The sequence below is a fragment of the Sceloporus occidentalis genome, unplaced genomic scaffold (assembly GCF_023333645.1).
Source record: "Sceloporus occidentalis isolate IW3139 unplaced genomic scaffold, rSceOcc1.0.p SCAF_4, whole genome shotgun sequence".
NCBI classification, from domain to species: Eukaryota; Metazoa; Chordata; class Lepidosauria; order Squamata; family Phrynosomatidae; genus Sceloporus; species Sceloporus occidentalis.
The window spans coordinates 191,067,987-191,083,414 of NW_028316984.1; the positions used below are offsets into that span (position 1 = coordinate 191,067,987).

General features: G+C 41.7%; 1 protein-coding gene, 1 long non-coding RNA gene and 1 pseudogene across 6 annotated transcripts; 2 read left to right on the top strand and 1 right to left on the bottom strand.

The window, feature by feature from the left end:
- Positions 1 to 427: 427 nt before the first annotated feature.
- On the top strand, positions 428 to 1,932 carry LOC149315187 (uncharacterized). The gene is made up of 5 exons (XM_089523180.1): positions 428 to 459; positions 560 to 796; positions 955 to 1,067; positions 1,167 to 1,204; positions 1,741 to 1,932. Exons 1-5 carry the CDS (start codon positions 428 to 430, stop codon positions 1,930 to 1,932), a joined length of 612 nt encoding a protein of 203 aa, XP_089379306.1.
- Positions 1,933 to 6,868: 4,936 nt separating this feature from the next.
- On the bottom strand, positions 6,869 to 10,057 carry LOC149315188 (uncharacterized). Of its 5 annotated transcripts, none has more exons than XR_016281036.1 (3): positions 9,747 to 10,057; positions 8,403 to 8,598; positions 6,869 to 7,458 (listed from the first exon to the last, which is right to left on the bottom strand). It is a non-coding gene; the product is annotated as an uncharacterized LOC149315188 (long non-coding RNA). The 5 variants fall into 5 exon arrangements; XR_016281033.1 differs by lacking the exon at positions 9,747 to 10,057 and adding an exon at positions 9,616 to 9,735; XR_016281034.1 differs by lacking the exon at positions 9,747 to 10,057 and adding an exon at positions 9,609 to 9,735.
- Positions 10,058 to 13,315: 3,258 nt separating this feature from the next.
- On the top strand, positions 13,316 to 15,284 carry LOC149315189 (uncharacterized; annotated as a pseudogene).
- Positions 15,285 to 15,428: the final 144 nt, after the last annotated feature.

Consider the following 15,428-nt stretch of genomic DNA (forward strand, 5'->3'; position numbering starts at 1 on the left):
AGAAAATATCACCAGGGCTCTCCCACAGTCCTGAAAGAATGCCGATTAAACTCCCTCTCCTTCACGAGAAATCTTCCAATCTGGATTATGGATTAAAGAAGAAGGAGGAAGGAGGTGCGTGGCAGGTGAACATGCCGGGGGGGGGCATATGTATCTGCCTGAGCCCCCTTTGCAGGCCCTTGTGTTTGCAGAGCCCACCCAAGCCTCATTATAATGGTGGCACTTAGTCTGCCCCCTCCTTCCTAAAATCCTAACTACATTCTTACACAGGCTCATGGTCTCATTTTTTTTGGTTGTAGCTTCGAAACTACTGGAAAACGAAACGGAAGAGGAGGAGGAAAAGGAGGACATGGTTGGAGTGAGGGGGCACAGATCCTCTGGTGCAACCCCCCTCAAAAGAATTTTTGTTGAGGGAGTTGCATATAAAATGGAGAAGATTCCCCCCCCAGCAGTCTCTCGGTGAATTCTGAGGGCTTTCTTGTCTTTGTTCCTGTGGGTCTCTGAAATTTTGTCCTACATTTGTCCCGTCACCCCCTGCCGCCCCCCCCCCCCCCCAAAGCAACTGCTCTGGGTTATTAGGATTTTTCCTTCTTTTCCCTGAAAGGCTGAACACTTCATATCGGCGAGGGAGGAAAACAGAAGTCCCGTTGGAAACAGCAAAGACTGAACGGTGGCAGCAGGACCAGTTCTGCACGTTGAGCCCAGACCTGGAGCTGACTAGTTATAGCAAGGGGCTGTCCACGGCTGAACTATGGGCCTTGCCACCGGAAAATAAGGCCACGTGGAGGGCAGGACGGTAGGGCTCCTCTGCCCCCCGCCCCCGCCTGGGGGGCGGTGAAGAGAGATCTATAGACAGATTGGGGGGGCGTCTTTCCACTGCCTCCCTCCCCTTCACCTGCACCGCCACTGACCTTCCCTTCTAATCCAACTTCTTTTTCTGTTCCGGTTGCTCAGATTAAAGTCACTGGGACAAGATGTCTTAAAGGCCCAGAACGAATCAAAGGAGGACCTTCACCTGACTGAGCCACGTTTGCTCATCTGCACTCCCTCACTAACACCCCCTGAGGGTACCTGTCGCCCGTTGCAAACTATACCTGTGGGTGAAGAAGGGTGCCTTTTTTCATAGTAAATTCCTAATTAACATCCTTTCTTAATTCTTTTTTCAGGGTCCAGCTCCCAGATGCTTCCATCTCTTAGCACAATGGTAGGAAGTTGTGTCATACTGCAGGTTTTTTGGGGAGGTGGGGTCAGAGGTGAATTTTCTAGCCATTGGGCTCAGGGACACCCCCCATTGCCATAGTGACAGCTGCTGCCTGTGAATTGATTGAACTCCCTGGTTCTTTGAGTAGTCTTCAAATCCACAGTCACCCCCACAGAATCATAGAATAACAGAGTTGGAAGAGACCACAAGGGCCATCCAGTCCAACCCCCTGCCATGCAGGAAATCCAAATCAAAGCATCCCCGACAGATGGCCATCCAGCCTCTGTTTAAAAACCACCAAGGAGGGAGATTCCACTACACTCCGAGGGAGTTTGTTCCACTGTCGAACAGCCCTTTCTGTCAGGAAGTTCTTCCTAATATTGAGGTGGAATCTCTTTTAGTCTCTGGAGCAGCAGTAAACAAGCTTGCTCCCTCCTCAGTATGACATCCCTTCAAATATTTAAACAGGGCTATCATTATCACCTCTTAAACTTAGCCATGATGTTCTAATTCCCACCCCCCCCCCCACATCTATACAGATGATATATTTTGAAAATATGCTGCAGCAATTGGCAGCTCTCCACAAGAAAAGAAAAGATCAACTGAAAAGGATTCGACTGTTAGTTACCCGTGGTGACCAGAGAAACTTGAGTGGTACTACAGAAATACGTCGGCAAATGAAGAAAAAAAAAGGGTGTAGTCTTATATGTAAAACCACATATACCGGCTAAGGAAGTGATGAAAGATAGCGAAGGTAGTTATATTGGGATAGAAACAAAGATAGGATCTCGAAAAACGTTAATAGTGGGAGTATATGGTCCACTTTTCAAAAAAGAAAAGTTTTACCTAGGTTTAATGAATGATGTTCTGGACTTAAATTATAACGACATAATCATGATGGGAGACTGGAATGGAGTAATTAAACCAAAATTGGATAGGAAGTCAAGGAAAACAATCAAAAACAACCAAGGCAAACTCCCCAAAGCATTTATGAATATGATAGACAATTTAGGATTAATGGATATATGGAGATTCAAATATGGTTTGAAGGAAGATTATACCTTCTATTCACATAGACATAAATCCCTGTCTAGGATAGACATGATTTTTATCTCTAAAAATTGGGCAAAAAATATAATAAGTATGAAAACTATGGTTAGAGCTATATCAGACCATAATCCCATAGTAATAGAATTGAATATAGGAAAAAAGAACTTTTCATGGCGTTTAGATAATAATTTACTAAAAAAGAAACAAATTCTTGAAAAAATAAAGAATACACTAGGAAACTACTTTAAAGAAAACTCAACAAAGGATACAAACCCGAATATAATATGGGATGCTAGTAAGGCAGTTATAAGGGGGATATTTATTCAAGAGGATATACAGGAAAAAAGAAAGAAAAATAAACAAATAAACAAAATTTCTGGAGAAATTCAAAAGAGAGAAGAGACTCTTAAAAACGATCCTGATAATGAAGAAATAGAAAAAGAAATAAAAATCTTACAAAAACAGATATCAATGTGTTTAGTTGAGGAAGCTGATAAGAAATTAAGATATTCAAAACAGTACTACTTTGAAAATGCGAATAAAACAGGTAGATGGCTTTCCTACAAGACAAAAAAAGAAAGGGAAAAAAATTTAATAACACATATTAAATGGAAAGAGGACTTAGTTTCAGATCAAGAAAAAAGAAAAATAATCTTTTATGACTATTTCAAAAAACTATACGAAAAACAAAAAATAGATGTATCCCAGATTAAAAATTATATTGATAAAATAGACCTCCCACAAACTGATGAAGAACAAATAGATTATTTGGAGAAACCAATAACTATAGAAGAAGTCAAATCAGCTATGAGAGAACAGAAAAATGGGAAAGCTCCAGGACCTGATGGCTTCCCAGCAGAATATTACAAAGAACTAGAAGAACAATTGATAGAACCATTTTGTAAACTAATTAATGGTATAGAGGTGAATAGTATACCCCAAACTTGGGAAGAAGCGAACATTACACTTATCCTAAAACCAAACAAAGACCCACAAGATTTAAAAAGCTACAGACCAATCTCACTGATAAACTCTGATTACAAAATTTTTGCCACAATATTAGCTAAAAGACTAAAAAACATTTTACAAAATTGGATAGGGGAAGAACAAAATGGTTTCCTACCCAATAGACAACTAAAGAAAAATATAAGAATGATGATTAACATAATTGAACACTTTAAAGATAAAAAAGACAAAGGACTGGCCATTATACTAATAGACATGGAAAAGGCCTTTGATAAAGTTCACTGGGATATAATACAGTGGTACCCCGGGTTACGAAATTAATTCGTTCCGCCGCCGCTTTCGTAACCCGGAAACTTTCGCTAGCCGAAAAGCCCATAGGCTTTAATAGCGAAAGCCGCGATTTCGTGTGAAATCGCGCCGAAAAGCACCAAAAATTTTCTTCGTAACCCGGAATAACCTTCGTAACCCGGAAACATTTAATTACATGGATTTTTTTCGTAACCCGGAAATTTCGTAAGGCGGCGCATTCGTATCCCGGGGTACCACTGTATTTGAAATACTAGAAAAGGTAGGATTTAAAACTAAGTTTGTTAATTGGATAAAAGCTATCTATAAAAATCAAGAAGCCTGTCTTATAATTAATGGAGAAAAAACAAAACCGGTAAGTATTATGCAAGGTACTAGACAAGGTTGTCCATTATCCCCATTATTATTTATCATGGTAGTCGAACTATTAATCAGAAAGATAAATCAAAATAAATCAATACAAGGAATTTTCAACAAGGGCCTAAATATTAAAACACTGGCGTTCGCAGATGATTTAGCGTTTTTCTTAGAAAATCCACAAAGAAGTATAAATGAACTACACAATGAATTAGAGGAATTTGGAAAAATATCTGGTCTAAAAATAAATGTAGGTAAAACGAATATTCTAACTAAAAACCTTAATAAAGATGAGGAAAAAGAAATAATAAAAGTGACAGGATACAAAATAGTAAAAAAAGTAAGATATTTGGGAATAGAAATAACTACAAATAATACGGACCTATTTAAAAATAATTATAATAAATTATGGACACAAATTAAAAAAGACATAGAAAATTGGAAATCTATAAAATTATCTCTTTTAGGCAGAATTGCTTGTATAAAAATGAACATCTTACCAAAAATACTATTTCTGTATCAAACAATCCCAATAATAATAAAAGACAAGATAATTCAAAACTGGCAGAAAGATTTGACAAAATTTATCTGGATGGGCAAAAAACCTAGAGTACGGATGAAAACACTACAGGATGCGAAAGAAAGAGGTGGGCTAGATGTTCCAAACTTAAAACTTTATTATCAGGCGACTTGTCTAGTTTGGATTAAGGAATGGTGGGAATTAAATGACAAAAAACTATTAAAGATAGAAGGAGGGAACATAGCATTTGGCTGGCACGCCTATTTATATTACAACAAAGAATTAGTAGATAGAGAATTTAATAATCATTGTATAAGAAGATCTCTTCTCTGGATCTGGAAAAGAATTAGGAAAAAAACTGGGGGAAAAATTACGCTAGAAACCTCTCCTCAAGAAGCTTTCTTTTGGCGAGAAAAAGGATCAGTTAAAAATTGGTTAAGATACAAAGACTTATTAACTAAGGATAAGAATGATCTAAGGTTTAAAACTGAGGAAGAATTCAACAAACAAAACTATAAAATTCACTGGTATTTAAGATGGCAACTTAGAGAGAGATTCAAAATGGATCATAAAGAAAAATCCATTGTTACAGAAGAAACGCAATTAGACAAATTACTAAAATTAGGCAACAAAGGATTATTATCAAAACTTTACAAATATCTTTTAAAAATTGAATTAGAAACTGAAGCTATTAAACCTAATATGATAACTTGGGCCCAGAACATTGGTCATAATATTGAATTAAAACAATGGGAGTACACATGGAATAAGAGGTTAAAATATACAAGATGCCAAAATATTAAAGAAAATTATTATAAGATGTTTTTCAGGTGGTATATGACCCCTGATAAATTGGCAAAAATATATGGGATTAAAAATCAATGTTGGAAGTGTCAAAAAGAGACAGGAACTTTTTACCACAGTTGGTGGACATGCCCAAGAGTAAAAAAAATTTGGCAGGAGATTCATAGGATAATACGTGATTTATTTGGATTTAAAGTGAAATTTAGGCCGGAAACCTATTTGTTAAACATATTAGATTTTGATTTAGAAAAAGAATATGGCAGAATTATTTTCCTTTTGATTACGGCAGCAAGATTAACGTTGGCTCGCAGGTGGAAAGAGGAGAATATACCAGGGATGAACGAATGGATCACAAAGCTGTACGAACTGGCAGAAATTGATAAACTATCACGCTTACTGAAGAATGAAAATCTGGATGAATTTTACAGAGACTGGAACAATGTTTTAAGTTATTTACAGCAAGGAAGAAGTGATGTGTTTGTAGAGGGTTTAAAAAACTGAATAATTTAGAGAAGTAAACTACAAAGTTTGGTCAATCTGTAATAAGATGTACTATACGACTGCCTAAAAACATAACATAATTGGGGATTTTTTTTTCTAGAAACGTAAATAATTAATAAGTAGCTAACACTGTTTTTATTAAACTGTTAGCAATAAGGAAACAAAGGAAATATGGAGTAAAACCCTCAGACATTGAGAAGGAAGAATTGTGTAGTCTTAGTCTTAGTCTAATGTTGTCATAGTTGTATTTTAGATCTATGTTTAGAAATATAATAATAGAGTAACATAGTAGTAAATAGACATTACTTTAAATAATGTTAGTATGTAATTTGTATTTTGATAGTTTGTTTTTATTTTTAATTTTTTTGTGCTGTGTGGTTTTTTTTTTTTGTTTGTTTGTTTGTTTTTGAAATAGATAGCTGAACATTTTCAAGAAAGTGGACTATAAAAGAAGTATGGTAAACTAATACTTCTATATTACGGAACCGGTTACGGAACTTATCTATACTTCAAAGAAAATCTTTTCTCAATTGCTGTGCTTTTATGTATTTATTGTTACGTGTTTATATGTGATTTAATAAAAATTAAAAAAAAAATGGATGGGTTTCACTTCCCTTTGTTTACTGCATAGTTCCCTATTGATAAGCAACAAACATTTACCTCACAGAACCCTTCAGCCCTTCCAAATCTCCTCAGGAGCTTCACACACACACACACTTGCTTGTAAGTAACACACTTTTACCTCACAGAACCCTTCAGCGCCTCGAAATCTCCTCAGGAGCTTCAATATATATATTAAAACTCTTGTAAGTAACACACTTTTACCTCACAGAACCCTTTAGCGCCTCGAAATCTCCTCAGGAGCTTCATAGATATATTAAAAGGCTTGTAAGTAACACACTTTTACCTCACAAAACCCTTCAGCGCCTCGAAATCTCCTCAGGAGCTTCATAGATATATTAAAAGGCTTGTAAGTAATACACTTTTACCTCACAAAACCCTTCAGCGCCTCGAAATCTCCTCAGGAGCTTCATAGATATATTAAAAGGCTTGTAAGTAACACACTTTTACCTCACAAAACCCTTCAGCGCCTCGAAATCTCCTGAGGAGCTTCATAGATATATTAAAAGGCTTGTAAGTAACACACTTTTACATCACAAAACCCTTCAGCGCCTCGAAATCTCCTCAGGAGCTTCATAGATATATTAAAAGGCTTGTAAGTAACACACTTTTACCTTACAAAACCCTTCAGCGCCTCGAAATCTCCTCAGGAGCTTCATAGATATATGAAAAGGCTTGTAAGTAACACACTTTTACCTCAAGTTTACAAGATTAACATAACAAAATTGAATAATTCAAAGGAGAGTTTTCATGTTGACGTTCCAATTCGAATCGCGATTCGTTTAACAATTAAGGTAATTCAATTAAGTTAATTCATTTTTAAAAAATTCTTGGAATTCTACCCCAAAATTAGAGAATTTGGGAGTAATTTTTGTTTGTAATTCTTTTTTTGTCAAGACGTTTCCATAATAAATAAACAAGTAAACAAAAATAAAGTATTGTTTTTTTCTTCAGATCAAAGGGGTGTTTGTTGTGTTTGTTTGTGGATTTAACCAATGAATTTTAATGACAGGAAACCAGGCCTCACGCCTCCTTCGTCCGGTTGCAGGCATCCACTTCCGAATGTCCAGTCCCTGATGTCCACTTGTGTCCACTGTGGCCAAAATGGAGAGGAACTCGGACAGAGGTCTTCCTGGAAAAAGAGGAGGAAAGGAAGCGCATGAGGGAATTTCCTAGACTTTGGGGAGAACCTCTAAATGGTCTCCAAAGTTTTGTCCTCCATAAGTTTAGGCCTACAGTTCCCAAAATCCTTCATCGCTGGCCAGGGATTATGGGAGATGAAGTCTGAAAGACCGGAGGACCAGAGTTTGGGGATCCTGAGTCTTGAGGCGCTTAGTCTTTCTGGTTCTCCAGGAATTGAAGGAAATAATAAGAAGGAAGAGAATGAGAAAGAAAAGGAGGGAGAAGAAGGAGGAGGAGGAGGAGGAGGAAAAAGAGGAGGAGGAAGAGAAGGGAAAAGAGGAGGAAGAGAATTGGGAGGAAAAGAAAGAGATAGAGAAGGAGGAGAAGGGTGAGAAGAAAAGAGAAGGGAGAGAAGAGAAGGAGGAGGAAGAAGTAGAAGGAAAAAGGGAATGAGAATTAGGAGGAAGGGGAGAAGAATATGAAAGAGGAGGAGAAGGAGAAAGGGAATGAGAAAGAGAATTGGGGGAAGAGAAAGAGAAAGAGAAGGAGAGGGAGAAGGATGAAAAGAAGGAAAGGAAGGAGAAAGATAAGAAGGAATAGAAGAAGGAAAAGGAGGCAAAGAGGTAGGGGAAGAAAGAGAAGGAGAAGAAGGAGAAAGAGAATTGGGAGGAAGAGGAGAAAAAGAAGAAGAAAAAGAGGAGGAGGAGGAGGAAGAGAAGAAGGAGAAAGAGAATTAAGAGGAAGATAAGGAGAAAGAGAAGAAGGAGGAGGAGGAGAATAAGGAGAAGAGAAAAACAGAAGGAGGAAGAGAAGAGGGAGAAGGAGAAAGAGAATTAGGAAGAGAAGCAGATGAAAGAAGAGAAGGAGGAGAATGAGAAGGATGAAAAGAAGGAGAATTAGGAGGAGGAGAAAGAGAAGGACGGCTGCTAAAGGTGGAACAAAAAATTTACGTACGGAGGAGCCATCATGACGCCTGACCAACTCATTACAAAGCCTTGAGGTCGCAGGGATTCACCCTCCGCTCTGCCTCCCCTCGAACTCGGCGCAGGCGGACGTCCAGATGCTCATGGGCACCAGCCGCCCGCGTTCGGAGCCCTTGGGTGCGCAGCTCTCTTCTGCCATTGCTCTGGTCCGCCATCTTGTCGCTCGCCTGGGGGAAAGAGAGAGAAAAAGAGAAGTCAGAAAGGTCTAATAATAGTAAATATATATAAATATACATAAATATATATAAAAATATATTAAAATCATACTATCAGCAATATATATATATATATATATATATATAATCATATTATATATACAGTATATATATATATAATCATATTATATATACAGTGTATATATATATATATATATATATAAAATCAAGAATATAGATATATTGCTGATTTATAAATATATATAAAATCATATATATATGTATATATATATTTGAGCAAAGACAGTTTTTATACAAGTAATAATATTTTAAAGGTCCATTTATACAATTATACATACATACATATATGTAATTTATATTATTATTATTATTATTATTATTACGTAAAAACAATGGTATTTATTATTGCTTATAAATATGAAAAAGGGCTGGATATAAACAAATTTGCATTTTAAAAACAAACCTTTTATAGATGTTTGTTTTTATTATTAATATTATTATATTCCCCACAATAAAGAAATGCAATTGAAAACCACTCTTCATTATAACTTTTAATCATATCATGTAGATTTATTAACTATTATTTTTGCCTAGAATATAAATTAAACATTATTATTTTCACCATTATTATTATTAAGATAACATTATATTTCCCTCTAAAAAACTGGGACTAAGTTGCCTGAGGCGATTTAAAACCACTCTTTATTATTAATTTTAATTGTATTATGTAGATCTATTAACTATTATTGTTGCCTGTAATTTTTATTCTCATTAATAACTATATTTCCCTCCAAAAAATTACCTCAGGGAATTAAAAATAACTCTTTTATTATACCTTTCTCCCAAAAAAACCCACAGAAATGGGACTCAAATCGCCTCAGGAGGTTTAAAAGTTGGGAAATACAGCCCCAAAAGGCGAGAAAGCCTCATAAAACCCCGAAAACTGACTCATTTGAGGCATTTAAACGGATAAACGGTTTCTGGGAACTCAGGAGACCCACTATTAACCTTCCTCGCTTCGCCTCAGGCTTCGCCGCCATTTTGTATCCCGCCTTCGCCTCCAACAGCCGCTTTCCCGCCTCGCGCATGCGCAGGAGAGGCTTTCAGCCCCGGCGACTACCACTCCGCTTTTCTCTCACCCCTATTATCAGACTTGGTCTCGCCCTCTTTTCATAGGCTTCCATTGTCGGACTCTCCCAATGAAGGGCTGAAATAGGGGCGTTTTGTGTGAGGAACAGCTTTTCCCTCACCCCTATTTAACCGACTTGGGCTCGCCCTCCTTGCAAGGAAAGGCATCCGCTGAGTGGCATGGTGCCCCGAAAGGGTTGCTGGGAACTGTAGTTCAATTAAAGCATCCACTTCCATGCTGTTTTGAGGAGATTCTGGGATATGTAGTCCAAATAAACCATCTGCTGAGTGCCACGGTGCCCCTAAGGGGGATTCTGGGGTATGTAGTCCAAATAAACCATCTGCTGAGTGCCATGGTGCCCCTAAAGGGGATTCTGGGGTATGTAGTCCAAATAAAAGCATCCGCTGAGTGCCATGGTGCCCCTAAAGGGGATTCTGGGGTATGTAGTCCAAATAAAAGCATCCGCTGAGTGCCATGGTGCCCCTAAAGGGGATTCTGGGGTATGTAGTCCAAATAAAAGCATCCACTGAGTGACATGCTGCCCCTAAAGGGGATTCTGGGATATGTAGTCCAAATAAAATCATCCACTGTGTAATGGTGCCCCTAAGGGGGGATTCTGGGCTATGTCTGCCTCTCTCTGGCTCTGGCTCTGTCTGGCTCCGTATGGCTCTATCTGGCTCTGTCTGCCTCTCTCTGGCTCTGGCTCTGTTTGGCTCTATCTGGCTCCGTATGGCTCTATCTGGCTCTGTCTGGCTCTATTCGGCTCTGTCTGGCTCTATTCGGCTCTGTCTGGCTCTATCTGGCTCTGTCTGGCTCTGGCTCTGGCTGGCTCTGGCTCTGTCTGCCTCTGACTCTGTCTGGCTGTATCTGGCTCTGTCTGGCTCTCTTTGGCTCTGGCTGGCTCTGGCTCTGTCTGGCTGTCTAGCTCTGTCTGGCTCTATCTGGCTCTGTCTCGCTCTGTCTGCCTCTCTCTGTCTCTGTCTCTGTCTCTGTCTGGCTCTGGCTCTGTCTGGCTCTGGCTCTGTCTGGCTCCGTATGGCTCTATCTGGCTCTGTCTGCCTCTCTCTGAATCTCTCTGGCTCTATCTGGCTCTGGCTCTGTCTGGCTCTATCTGGCTCTGGCTCTGTCTGGCTCTATCTGGCTCTGTCTGGCTCTATCTGGCTCTGTCTGGCTCTGGCTCTATCTGGCTCTGGCTCTATCTGGCTCTGTCTAGCTTTGTCTGGATCTACCTGGCTCTGGCTCTGTTTCCTGTGGGCTCTGTCTCTGTCTCTGTCTAGCTCTGTCTGGCTCTGGCTCTGTCTAGCTCTGTCTGGCTCTATCTCACTCTGTCTGTCTCTGTCTCTGTCTGGCTCTATCTGTCTCTGTCTAGCGCTGTGGCTCTGTGGCTCTATCTGGCTCTGGCTCTGTCTGGCTCTATCTGGCTCTGTCTGGCTCTATCTGGCTCTGTCTAGCTTTGTCTGGCTCTATCTGGCTCTGGTTCTGATTCCTCTGGGCTCTGGCTCTGGCTCTGTCTAGCTCTGTCTGGCTCTATCTCACTCTGTCTCTGTCTGGCTCTATCTGTCTCTGTCTAGCGCTGTGGCTCTGTGGCTCTATCTGGCTCTGGCTCTGTCTGGCTCTATCTGGCTCTGTCTGGCTCTATCTGGCTCTGTCTAGCTTTGTCTGGCTCTATCTGGCTCTGGTTCTGATTCCTCTGGGCTCTGGCTCTGGCTCTGTCTAGCTCTGTCTGGCTCTGGCTCTGTCTAGCTCTGTCTGGCTCTATCTCACTCTGTCTGTCTCTGTCTCTGTCTGGCTCTATCTGTCTCTGTCTAGCGCTGTGGCTCTGTGGCTCTATCTGGCTCTGGCTCTGTCTGGCTCTATCTGGCTCTGTCTGGCTCTATCTGGCTCTGTCTAGCTTTGTCTGGCTCTATCTGGCTCTGGTTCTGTTTCCTCTGGGCTCTGGCTCTGGCTCTGTCTAGCTCTGTCTGGCTCTATCTCACTCTGTCTCTGTCTGGCTCTATCTGTCTCTGTCTAGCGCTGTGGCTCTGTGGCTCTATCTGGCTCTGTCTCTGTCTGGCTCTTTCTGTCTCTGGCTCTATCTGGCTATCTCTGGCTCTGACTCTGTCTGGCTCTGTGGCTCTATCTGTCTCTGTCTCTGTCTGTCTCTGTCTCTGTCTGGCTCTGTGTGACTCTATCTGACTCTGGCTCTGTCTGGCTTTGTCTGCTTCTGACTCTGGCTCTATCTGGCTCTGACTCTGTTTGGCTCTGTCTGGCTCTATCTGGCTCTGGCTCTGTCTAGCTCTGTCTGGCTCTATCTCACTCTCTGTCTCTGTCTGGCTCTATCTGGCTCTAGCTCTGTCTGGCTCTATCTGGCTCTGGTTCTGTCTGTAGCAAGGCCTGACTCAAACAGACAGGGATGTATTGGTGGCCCCTGTGACAGAGAAAGGAGGTCATAGTCCAGGGAAGGGGCAAATAGGCTCCGGGACCAGATGGACTCGGATGGAGCTTTTACAAGCCCTTTGCCAAGTGGCTGGTTCCCCCTCTCACCCGAGTCATCAATGAACTCTTGTCTAGAGAGAGCCTGACAGACTCCTTTTATCAGGGCGTTTTGATTTTCTTTCCCAAACAAGGAGATTTGACTTTGCCCAAAAACTGGCGACCGATCGTTTTGACAAACGTGGATTACAGGATTGTGGCAAAGGTTTTGAATAACAGACTGGCAAAAATAGCACCCGAAATGGTTTTAGCTTCCCAAACCAGTGCCGTTCCAGGGCGCTTTATGGTGGACTCTTTGTGTTTGTTTAGAGAGGTCTTTCATTTGGCCCAGAAAGGCAAGTGGGAAACAGGGGAAATACTGCTCTTGGATCAGGCCAAGGCTTTTGATCGCGTTCACCATCAGTTTATGTGGGAAGCGCTGGCAGGGAGGGGTCTCCCCATCCGCTTTGTCAGGTATCTCCAACTGCTTTACCTGAAGGCGCAGATGACTCCTCAGGTGAATGGACACAGGGGGACTCCGATTAGGCTGAAGTCGGGGGTCAGGCAGGGCTGCCCCCTGAGCCCCCTCCTCTACGTCCTGGTTCTAGATTCGGTCCTTTGCCAAATCCAGTCCTTTGCCAAATCCAGGCAGAAGAAAGCATGAAGGGTTTGAGGGTCACCCTGAATCCCAGCAGAGGAGTCATGCCTTTTCCCATAGAGGCTTCTATGGTTGAGCAGGTGAAATACACAGCCCACGCGGATGACATTTCTCTCTTTGTGAACGATCGAAAGGAGATAGCTTCAGCTATGGCTATTTTTGAGAGATATCAGCAAGCTTCAGGGGCTCAGATAAACCTGCAGAAAAGCTCTTTGATTTCCTTTTCCCGAAAAGAGGAAAGTTTAATTTTGACTCCAGTAGAATTTGTTAGTAGGATTCAGGAGGAGCAATACAAAAAGTCAGAAACATTAGAGGAATATAAAATGTTAGGTTTAATGTTCTGTATTAAACTTTTCGGGTGAGAAAAGAAGTGGTATCTCTGGTTGGAAAAAATAAAGGCGTGTTTTGATAGATGGAAACCATGGCAGTTAAATGTTTACCAGAAAACAGTGTACATAAAAACTTACCTGATGCCGCAGGCCTTGACTCTCGCCGCAGTGTATCCTCCTCCCCAAAAAGTTTTGGGGGAGGCAAAGAAACTGGTCTTCCGTTTTCTCTGGGGAACAGCCTTTTTCCCTTTGGCTCAATGGACCGTGGCCTATAGGAAAGTGGAACAAGGAGGGTTAGACTTGCCTGCGCTGAGACTCAGGTTCCTCTCAGCTTTCCTCAGCCAGAACTTTGGGAAACTCAGCCAACGGGTTCATCATGGATCTAGCCTGGAAGGGTGGCTGGCCCTGTTTGCCAATCACTGGGTGAATGAGAGCTGGGCTGAGAAATGGTGGCGGGAGGAAGAACCGGTGCCTTTCCGGGTGACGGCCGCCATGAAACAGTCCGGCCCCGACTTCCTCAGGGAGGTCTATGGGCAGATTCAGCAGAACAAAGTCCTTGCAGAGTGGTTTTGGATCAAGGCGGGATGCATCAGGACCTTGAAGGGTTTTGTGTATTGGGAAATGGTGAGGGTGGTTTACTTACAGCCTCAGATGGAAAAGGACACCAAGAGGGACCAGTTGTCTCTCTATTTAAAAGAATGGCCCCAAAGCATCAAGTGTTTCACGGACCGGAGGGTCCCCTTCGGTCTCTGGGACATTCGATGGAGATTTTACCACCAAATATCTTGTTTAAAGGGGAATCAGCCTTGGCTGAAGGAAGCAGAGCAAATGTGTCCTAGACTGTTGTGTCAAAAACAATCTTGTGTGACTGGAAAATTGTACAAAGAGACCACAGAACACTTTATAAAGGACTGTCCCTCGGCCAAGGACACTTAAGAGAAGGTAGCCGCTGCGTTGGATTGGCCGGACCTAGCCGGTCAGCCCTGGGAAGCGGTGGCTTCTGGACTGGAGCCGGAGACAGGGGTCAGAGGACCGCGTTGAAGGCCAGAGAGGAAAAGGAAGAGAGGACACAAAGGGGGGACAGTGGACTCATTCTGGGAAGTCCCTTGGTCAACAGGGAGAAATGTAAGGTACTGCACTTAGGGCGAAAAAATGAAATGCACAGATAGAGGATTATGAGGGACACCTGGCTTAAGGAGACAACATGTGAAAGGGATCTAGGAGTCCAAGTAGACCACAAGTTGAACATGAGTCAACAGTGTGATGCGGCAGCTAACAAGGCCAATGCGATTTTAGGCTGCATCAATAGAAGTATAGTGTCTAGATCAAGGGAAGTAATAGTGCCACTGTATTCTGCTCTGGTCAGGCTCCACCTGGAATATTGTGTCCAGTTCTGGGCGCCACAGTTCAAAAAGGACATTGAGAAACTGGAGCCATGTGTCCAGAGGAGGGTGACTAAAATGGTGAATGGTCTGGAAACCATTTCCTATGAGGAACGCCTTAGGGAGCTGGGTATGTTTAGCCCGGAGAAAAGAAGGTGAAGAGGTGATATGATAGCCCTGTTTAAATATTTGAAGGGATGTCATATTGAGGAGGGAGCAAGCTTGTTTTCTGCTGCTCCAGAGACTAGGACCTGAAGCAATGGATGCAAACTGCAGGAAAAGAGATTCCACCTCAACATTAGGAGGAACTTCCTGAGAGTAAGGGCTGTCTGACAGTGGAACAAACTCCTTCCTCGGAGTGTAGTGGAGTCTCCCTGCTTGGAGGTCTATCAAATGGAGGCTGGATGGCCATCTGTCGATGGGGATGCTTTGATCTGGATTTCCTGCATGGCAGAAAGGAGTTGGACTGGATCAGGGCCTTTGCAGTCCCTTCCAACTCTATGATTCTATGAACAATTAGACTAGTAAATCTGTATGTTTTGCTAGCTTTGGTTTTCCAGAGAAAGAAAGAGTTAGTGACACAAACGCAATCGGATGTCAGCATCGCTGTCCGTTTTGTATTGAGCAAAATAAAGACTCTGACTGTAATAGAACGAGGGAGGATGTCATCCAACAAATGGAGGAAGTTCTGGCCATGGCTGACGGAGGCCACACTGGGCATCACCTGAGAAATGGCATCCATTGCGCATATACTCTTGTCATATGTTTATGTCATGTATGTGAGTTTTGGTTCTAGATTATTTATGTATCAGGATGTAAATTCTGGGTTTTGAAAGATTTGAAATAAGTGTAATTACAAAAGTAAAAGGAGA

What these genes read in the sequence shown, in the direction of transcription:
- LOC149315187 (XM_089523180.1), top strand. Translation starts at nt 428, where the DNA reads ATGGAGAAGATTCCCCCCCCAGCAGTCTCTCG. An exon ending in GCCACGTGGAGGGCAGGACG is followed by an intron (nt 797 to 954) that starts GTAGGGCTCCTC and finishes CCGGTTGCTCAG; the next exon opens with ATTAAAGTCACTGGGACAAG. An exon ending in CTCACTAACACCCCCTGAGG is followed by an intron (nt 1,068 to 1,166) that starts GTACCTGTCGCC and finishes TTCTTTTTTCAG; the next exon opens with GGTCCAGCTCCCAGATGCTT.